The 9,871-nt window shown below is 40.0% G+C and overlaps 1 protein-coding gene across 1 annotated transcript; it reads right to left on the minus strand.

The window, feature by feature from the left end:
- Positions 1 to 8,057: 8,057 nt before the first annotated feature.
- LOC133529862 (uncharacterized) lies at positions 8,058 to 8,495 on the minus strand. Its single transcript, XM_061867670.1, has one exon. It carries the CDS (start codon positions 8,493 to 8,495, stop codon positions 8,058 to 8,060), a length of 438 nt encoding a protein of 145 aa, XP_061723654.1.
- Between the last annotated feature and the right edge of the window lie 1,376 nt (positions 8,496 to 9,871).

Here is a 9,871-nt window from a genome sequence, read left to right on the forward strand (position 1 = left end):
CCCTTTTAGGGGATGTTTTTTTAAAACTATTCAGCGTTTTTTTCCCTTTTATTATAATACCTTTTTACGCAGTTTCGAGTTCCTAACTTACTAAAAAATTTGAACCCCTAGACAAACTTTCATCCCCTTTTAACCCCTTTAGGGATTATATTTTTAATAACGTTCAGTTAATGTTATTTTGTTATCTTATATTATGCCTTTATAAGAAGTTTCAAAGAATTTGTAATGTATTCCAACTTCCAACCCCTTTTTAAGCCTTTTAGGGGTTGAATTTTTAAAAACACTAAAATAATTTTTCTTGTGTTTTAATAATATGCGCGTACAAAGTTTCAACACCCACACTAAAAAAATATTTTAGATCTCCATACAAACTTTCAACCCCTTTGTCATCACCTTAGGGGATGAATTTGCAAAAACTCTGAAATAAGTTTTCTTGTACTTTATTAATATATCTTTTTAACGAAGTTTTAAATCCCTAGCTTAAATTAAAACTTGAACCCCATTCAAACTTTTTGTAATCGGGTATTATGACTATCTTAGAACTTTCAAAGCATTTGTAATCGATTCAAACTTTCAACCCCTTTTAAAATTCAGTTTAGGGATGAAATTTGAAAAACGCAGAAATTACTTTTCTCGTTTTCTAACAATATGCAAATATACAAAGTTTCAAGTTCTGGACTCTTTTTAAAAATACCTAGTTACTAAGTTTCAAGTTCCTCACTTAAAATAAAATGTGGACCTAATACAAACGTTCAACTCCATTTTAACCCTTTTAGGGGATGAATTAAAAAACCGCTGAAATTAGTTTTTTTTCTCTTTTATTATAATACCTTTTTAAGAAGTTTCAAAGTTCCTAACTTACTATAAAATATGAACCCTAAGACAAACTTTCATCCCCTTTTTAACCCCCTTAGGGGTTGAATTTCCAAAAACATCGGATTAACTTTTATTTGTAATCGGCTATTATGCCTCTATAAGAAGTTTCAAAGAATCTGTAATGTATTCCAACTTTAAACCCCTTTTTAAGCCTGTTAGGGGATGAACTATTTAAAACGCTGAAATTATTTTTCTTGTGTTTTAATAAAATGCCTATGTACAGAGTTTTAAGTCCCGCGAAAAACATTTTTGATCTCCATATAAACTTTCAACCACGTTTCATCACCTTAGGGGATGAATTTGAAAAAAACAATGAAATTCGTTTTCTTGTATTTTATTAATATATCTTTTTACGAAGTTTCGAATTCCTAGCTTAAAATAAAACTTGAACCCCATACAAACTTTGGACCCCCATTTCACCCCTTTAGGGGATGAATTTTGAAAAATCCTTTCGTAGTGGACCCCTAAACCTTATAAGGAACCTACTTGCCAAATTTGGACTTTCTATTCCTAGCGGTTTTAGCTGTGCGTTGATTTAAGTCAGTCAGTCAGGTATTTCACGTTTATATATATAGATTAGGGGATGAATTTGTAAAAAACAATGAAATTGTTTTCTTGTATTTTATTAATATAATTATCTTTTTACGAAGTTTCGAATTCCTAGCTTAAAATAAAACTTGAACCCCATACAAACTTTGGACCCCCATTTCACACCTTTAGGGGATGAATTTTGAAAAATCCTTTCTTAATGGACCCCTAGACCTTATAAGGAACCTACTTGCCAAATTTGGACTTTCTATTTTCCCAGCGGTTTTGGCTGTGTGTTGATTTAAGTCAGTCAGTCAGGTCTTTCACGTTTATTTATATAGATTAATTTGTGCTGCGCTCGAATTATTGAATACAAGTTCCGCTGAACAGAATGCAGAATGGTATTTCACTATACGGCTATATTAGACGGTTTCTGATTGAAATGAAGTGGATAAAAACTAATCTATGTTCACTTTATCCTGTTTTGATTTTAAACCAAAATTCAACTATATACAGTCTATTTTTTTTATATTGGGCACTAACAATGAGTGTTTGAGTGTCAACAATCTTTAGCTTTACGTGTTTTTTCTACTTGTTGGACAGACGTTGAGCAGACATTCGTCTATTAAATCTAAAGGTTTACAGAAGTAGACGAAATCGCTTAAAAATAAACACCTGAACGTCAGGTTTCTTGTAAGACGACGAGCACTTGTTAAAATAAGATCAAACTCGCGAGAATGATCGCCCGTTGAATGTTTGAAAAACGTTATTAGGCGTTTAAAACAAGCGAATGACTAAGACGCGAGATCCGTATACATCTGCCGCACAACCCATAACCACCGTAACGATAATAAGATAAGAAAACTAGTTGGAATTCGGAATTTATTACGGGAATATAGTTAGGTCAAGCGCGCACTAAGATTTTTTGTTATGCGATAATTTAGTCGCAAAAATGTAACTTATGTGTTTATGTCAGTGCGCGCATACATACAAGAAAAAAACAAAAGTGAATTGGCATGATCATAGTAACAAAAAAAAACCGGCCAAGAGCATGTCGGGCCATGCTCAGAGTAGGGTTCCGTAGTTACTTTATTTAATCGTATGGCATACATATCGTAAAAATAGAGACAATATAATTAATTAAATGTCTACACATAGACCAGTCAGCCACTTCATGGCTTCGTCGCTCAGGGTGATCAGGTCTTCGGGAGGGCCGGCGACATAACGCGTTATAGGGCAGTCTTGAATTATGTGCTGGATGGTTTGGGCTTCCGCACCGCAGCTGCAGGCCGGAGAATCCACCCACCCACAGCGGTGTTTGTAGTAGGCGCATCGACCGTGACCAGTACGAAGTCTATTAAGTCTACACCAGTCTCTTCTAGGGAGGTCCGACCCCATTATTCTAGAGCCAGGCGTAATTTCAGAGCCTAGTTTCCCCGCCATTGACAAATACCACGATTTTGCCCACTCGCGTTTTAGATTAAATTGAGTATCTATTAGGTGTTTGGCGATACTACACGAGGGATTTCTAGATTTGAGGCGTTGCTTGTTTGGCTCTAAAAACTCTGCGAAACATGGTAGGTTAGGGTTGTTTTGGATCTTGGACACTTCCCGAAGCAAGGCGTCCTTCCTCCTGAGTTCTGGCGGGGCAATCCGTGACAGCACAGGGAGCCAGTGGCAAGGGGTAGATTGGAGCGTTCCAGATATGACTCGCATGGCTTTGTTCAGTTCGACATCTACTTTAGAGGTATGAGCACTGCCCAGCCACGCTGCTGCACAGTATTCAGCTGTTGAAAACACCAGAGATAGCGCTGATGTTCGCAACACTTCGGCACTTGCTCCCCAAGAGGTGCCACTTAGTTTTTGCACGATGTTGTTGCGACTCTGGAGTTTGCGAGCGGTGTTGAAGAGGTGTTGTTTGAACGTCATGGAGCGGTCAAGGGTGACTCCGAGATACTTGGGGGAGAAATTGTGTCTAACCAAAGATCCATTCAGCGACACCTTAAGTTCACGCTTGGCTAATAGGTTGTGCAGATGGAAGCAGCAGACCTCTGTTTTACTAGTGCTAGGAGTCAATCGCCAAATTCTGAAGTAGTCTGCCAACCGTGCCAAGTCACTGGATAGTGTAAGTTCCAGGTTGTCAAAGTTTTTGTGTTGAGATACTAGGCAGATGTCGTCGGCGTATATGAACTTCCTAGCGCTGGTGCTTGGGAGGTCAGATATGTACATATTGAACAGTATCGGTGCCAGCACGGAACCCTGGGGGAGTCCATTATTCAGCTTTCTGACATCACTAACATTAGAGCCCAAGTAAACACTGAATCTTCGCTGACAGAGCATGTTGGAAATCAGGTTAGCAATGGTGAAGCTTGGGACAACCGAAAGAAGCTTGAAGATTAACCCCTCCCTCCAGACGGTATCGTAAGCTGCAGTAAGATCGACGAACACCGCTCCGGACTTCAGTCCCTTCTGGAACCCGTTTTCTAGGTGTGTCGTAAGAGCCAGGACCTGGTCTGTACAGCTTCGACCAGATCGAAAGCCCGCTTGTTCTACTGGGACTACACTATTAATCAGGGGAGCTATCCTACGATAAAGGAGTCTTTCAAGCAGTTTATAGCAGTTGCTTAACAAAGCAATAGGGCGGTAGCTAGAAGGGTCGTTCTCCTTTTTCCCAGGCTTGAGAATTGCTATAACTTTCGACTCTTTGAAAGTCCTGGGAAGTTGATTGCGGCTGAAAACGTTGGAAAAGAAGAGGGAGAGCCATTTCACCGCATTGGGCCCCAGTTTCTGCAGGAACTCGTTAAAGACTCCATCCACTCCAGCGGCCTTACCGGCTGATAGTCCTTTAATCGCTAGGTTTATTTCTTCTGTTGTGAAAGGTCTTGCCAGATCAGGGTCCTCCACTAGATTAGCCTTCAGTTCCTTAAACTTTTTCTTAATCTTCCTGGTTTCCAATTTATCGCCCCTAGCTCTGGAAGTGGAAACTATTCGGTTTGCGATCTCGTTTGGGTGAATTACAGTCGTCAGCCGTGGAGGTGCCGTTTTCCCCGTGAGTTTGTTCAGAACGCTCCATGCTTTTCGGCTTGACCGCTTGAAATCCATAGATTCGACTGTATTTTTCCACTTCTTTGCTCGATTGGCATCCAGCGAAAGTAATAGCTCTGTCCCTATAGAGCAGTCACCCGTTTCCCGGTAGGATCTGTATAAGCTTTCACTTTCGCTACTCCATCCGGGGACGTACTCTTTCCTGAAACCTCTGCAAATGTTGCGCTTGGCAGATGATAGAACAAGACCCAGGAATCTGTCATAGCTTTCTGCCACAGGTGGGATAAAACGAATTCCCGCGTCGACGGATTTGGCGAAACCGCTCCAATCCGCTCGCTTGAAATTCCATCGGGGGAGGGGCATAGAGTTTGTAAGAGGGATCTTTATGCCTACATCCACGATTACCGGTCTGTGTTGGCTGTTAGGGAAGTCCTTTAGAACCATCCGGTTTACAGAGAGGGGTTTTCCTGTGTCATCCTTGCTAACAAAAGTGAGATCTGGATTGTAGTCCTTCCTCCAGCGAGCTGAATGAAAGGTGCCTCTATCTTTTGCATCGAACACGAGGAACAGGTTGTGCGTTTCTGCCCACTGTACCAGAGTTAGCCCGTTGGTATCATCTGCAGCGTAACGCCATAGTGTATGGTGGCTGTTGAAGTCGCCGGTGTAGACGCATGGGTGCTCAAAAACAGGAGGTCCATAGTTCGCCCAACTGGCCAGGGGGGGCTTGTATATGTTAGCAATCCTAATTTCGGCTACCTGGACGACGATGATGAAATTGTTAGCGGAAGCGTCCGAGAACATCACGCTGGTATTCTTTAGGTCGGATCGAATGTAGGTAGCGATGCCGTAGCTGCGGTGGTTTAACGCTTTGAGGAGTCTGAAACCGGGGATATGACCTCTGTTTTCGATGTCCTGCTCATCCCTGGTGTGGGTTTCCTGTAAGTTCAGGACGTCGATTTTGTAGTCTTTAAGAAGTCTGGAAATGTAGTCGCATTTCGGTCTACTAATACCCTCTACATTAATCTGACAAATTCGGACTGATGGTCCGAGATCTCTGGTCCGTGTGATCATTGTGCTCATATATTAATCGCTTCTATTTTACTTGCTGCGAGGCTCTCGTTTCGAATAGTGCAGTGCAGCAGCCAGAGTTGATTACTCTTTAGCACCACCCAGGGGACACGTGCGGGGTATCTAAGGTAATCTTCCCGCGGACGCGAGTAATCATTGCCCCCCGTAGTTACTCTTCCGTCACAATAAGCTAAACTGGAGTTTAAAGTATGGTAGATTGTTAACCAAGGGATGAACTGTCTGTGTACGTCTTTTTACTATGAAGGGGAAACTTTTTGTGATAACTCATAAACAGCTAAACTGATCATATCCGCTATAGTTTTCATTTAATGTCTTTCTTAAGCTCTACTTGCAAGATATTTTTCATATTTTTTGGACCTATGGTTCAAAAGTTAGAGGGGGACACACATTTTTTTTTCTTTCAGAGCAATTATCTCCGAATATATTCACTTATCAAGAAATGTTTGTTGAAGACCCCTAATAGTTTTGAAAGACCTTTCCAACAATATCCCACACTGTAGGGTTGAAGCAAAAAAAAATGTTCACCCCCACTTTACGTGTAGGGGAGGTACCCTAAAAAAAAAATTTAGATTTTATTATACGACTTTGTCGGCTTTATTGATTTATATATCCATGCCAAATTTCAGCTTTCTAGCACTAATGACCACGGAGCAAAGCCTCGGACAGACAGACAGACAGACGGACATGGCGAAACTATAAGGGTTCCTAGTTGACTACGGAACCCTAAAAATCATAGAACAAACGGCTTCAAAGAAACATATAAGTTAATATAATTCTAATGAATGGTGCAGTTTCATTATACACGTTAGGATTATTCATATTTTCAATAAAATATGAGTGCAAAATTCTCCAATCGGCCATTTTGACTGAAACACAAATCATAAGCGATCCAAACCGTGAAACAGAAGCGAAATCTAGCAGTCTATTCCAGCAGTATGTATTCCGTAGCGTCAAAATTTTCAAACGATTCGTTCACTAGCTTTGATGACGCAGGTGGCAGCTACATTTTCCAACAAACTTGAAAAAATTCAAGGTTTAAAAGAACAACAGCTACACAATTAGTACCTAGGTAAAAATATTTATTAATAAAGAAGAAGCGACCGGATTTGAACTTTGGTTATTAGAATAACCAATTAAAAAGTTAAATTGTTATTTAAGGGTGTCCCATTGTAGGTACAAGAAAGTCGTTCAGTTGCTTTTTCAGCTAATCTTTTAAGCAGGGATCGGAACCGGTTTTTTGCAAAAACATCGAAATAACCATATATTTCGGTTTATTTTATACTCTAAATATAGGACTCAGTTGTGTTTTCAGATAACGACTTCGTATTATTAGATTGCCTAATTAGAAATGAAGTAATTAACAAAGAACGAAAAAATACCGTTTTCGTTCCCATACAAAAAATACCGGTTTCCGATCCCTGCTTTTAAGTACTATAGAAAAGGTAAATTTTTGCTATATTGATATGACTAACTGAAATAAACAAGTTGGATGCTACTTGACACATTGGCACCGTCTGGCCTCTTACGGACTAATGTAGGTAAAAGCTGGTGGAGCGGCGGAAAGCGCCGAAATTAGGAAAAATAATATGTAAATATAAGAGCCTCAGTGGAGTCGGTAAAGAGTACCATTTGGCGAGGAGACTCTTGATCCATGGGGTCCCAACGCGCATGTTTTTGAATGTGGGTGACGTAACTGGTGACCGAAGAGCTGGCGGCTTCTTCGCACAACGTATCAATATTTCGTTACAACGAGGAAATGCCACCAGATCCTTGGTCCAATGCCTCAAGGGCCTATTTTAGATTTAAGCTATTTATTAATAATATTGAGTATGTAAATAAAGCGAACTTACTTATATAATAACATTATCATAACCACGTATTTACATTATTCATTAAGCAGGTGCAGAACCTATGATTGAGTATATTAGGCCGTAAAGTCCCGTTTCAAGTAAAAACGCGTTTTCCCTAGTTAAAACTAGTTTTCTGTATCGCTTTTGTGTAAACGTGTTTTCACTAGTTAAAACCAGTTTTCGAAAAATGCTTCAGTAAAAACTAGTTTTATTTTAACTTTCGTTTTCACTAATTCTTAAAAACTAATTTCAGTTAAAACTGGTTGTCACTAGGGAAAACGTGTTTTCAGTAAGTAGTTAAAACTAGTTTTCGCGGTATTTTGCCAGAGTCAAAAAATTGGTGCGAGGACGAGCGTGTTAGGTTAACCGAAACGCATTCTCAGTGCGAAACAGGAGCGGCCAAGCTGATTACGCACCTCGTCTATGTGCCTATCCCATGTAATCGCACTGTCGAGGTGGAACTCGAGCAAGCGTGTGCAGGACACGTGATGCATAGGGGCATCGTCCACACACACTTGCAGGCTCTCGCTGCGATGGCCGTTAAGTTTTACTGTCATAAAACAGATCTTATTTTTGTTTAGTGCCAAGCCGTTGGCCTTGAACCATTTGTTTAGGTGCCGGACAACGTTATTTAGGCGGTTTTGAGCTGGTTCTTCATGGGCGTTCTTACTACCAATACCAAATATCAGCACCGGTGGTTGCAGCCGGTAAGTCGTTGAGTAATATGCTAAAGAGGGTGTTTGAAAGGCAGGATTCCTGGGGCACCCCCATTAGGTTGATGCGCTTCGAGGATATCACGCTGCCGCGATCCCCAACGACAACTTGTGCCCTCCCGCTCATAAACGAGAGCAACCGTTTTAGAGCTGGGCCTCGAACACGATAGTGGTCGAGTTTGTCTGCTACGAGTGCGTGGTCGGCGGTGTCGAAGGCGCGTGAGAGGTCGCAGCAGATGATGGCTATGTGGCCGCCTGCCTCGCGTGCGCGCAGTGCACAATGGATCACCTCCCGCGCGAGATCGGTTGTGGACCGGGCCTGGCGGTACGCGTATTGACTGTCAGAATAAGTTGTAAATAAAAGAGCCTCAGTGGAGTCGGTAAAGAGTACCATTTGGCGAGGAGACTCTAGGTTCATGGGGCCCCAGCGCGCATAATGTTTTTGCAGAAATCGCGAAGCGTCTGGGTGACGTAACTGGTGACCGAAGAGCTGGCGGCTTCTTTTCACAACGTATCAGCATTGCGATACAACAAGGGAATGCCGCCAGATCCTTGGTCCAATGCCTCAAGGGCCTATTTTAGATTTAAGCTATTTACTAATAAATATACCTCTATTTATATCGATTATGTGAATGAAGCGAACTTTCTTATATAAATAACATTATCATAACCACGTACTTATGCTAATTTTCGCACGCAATATATTAATAAAATTCCTCACAGCATGACATTTTGAAAGTAGGCAAACTTAAAATCAAGTGCTAGTATTTATTTTGATTTTTCAATTTTCAATTTGTTTATTTCAAAAGACAACAATTGTCTACAATGGTTAGTAACATTTAAGGTTTAAAAACTAAGTGTTACTAGAACAAATACAAGAAGACAAAAAGGAAAGCTAACAGTACAGCAACAAAAACATACAATCACCTGGTAGCGGTCATGATACCCTCAAAACGTCGCACAACAGGTGAGTCGTATCGGCCCGCTACCGTAGCCAGGATGGGGTTGGAGCTGGCCCGCACTCTGCTGCAGAGCAACGAGGCAATCCTCTTTCGTATTATGGCATAGTAGTTTGATGTTAGATAAATTAATTCATGTCCATGATAGGAAGTTTCGTCTTAGGTGTTAAGATAAATATAGATAATCTATAGATTACTAAAAATATTATTTTAATCTTAAATTAATTAATTCATGTCCATGATAGGAAGTTTCGTCTTAGGTGTTAAGATAAATATAGATAATCTATAGATTTCTAAAAATATTATTTTTTATTGTATGTGAATATTTTGAGTACCTAATAATGCACACACAGTAACAACAGACATGTTGGGCGCATGTCTGCTGTTACTAAAATTACGATATGAATGCATATACAACTTTTTTTTTCTGTCACTGTTAAAATATTCACAAATTCAATACATTCCCTAGTAATATAAACACTAATATACTTACCTTCCAGTGGTGGGCATTCGAATAAAATCATTATTTGAATAAGAATTCGTAAGAATAAAATCGTCTTGATTTTATTCCCGTCAAAATAATTCAAATAATTTAGGTCGGGAATCATTCGTATGAAAATAAATTGAATGAGTAAGTAATCATGATTTTTTTACTTTAAATAGTATTCCACGAATAAAAATGTAGTCTGGGGAGCGTATAGGTATTACGTATAGGTAGAGGTAATAAATTAATAATACCTACTTTTATGCAATAAAATCTTACAAATTAACTGTCGCATAGTTTTAGTAAACGTATTGTTTTAAATTTGAC

The sequence above is a fragment of the Cydia pomonella genome, chromosome 1 (genome assembly GCF_033807575.1).
Source record: "Cydia pomonella isolate Wapato2018A chromosome 1, ilCydPomo1, whole genome shotgun sequence".
In the NCBI taxonomy this organism is placed as follows: Eukaryota; Metazoa; Arthropoda; class Insecta; order Lepidoptera; family Tortricidae; genus Cydia; species Cydia pomonella.

Coding starts and splice junctions, on each gene's coding strand:
- LOC133529862 (XM_061867670.1), bottom strand. CDS start 8,495: ATGGTACTCTTTACCGACTCCACTGAGGCTCTTTTATTTACAACTTAT.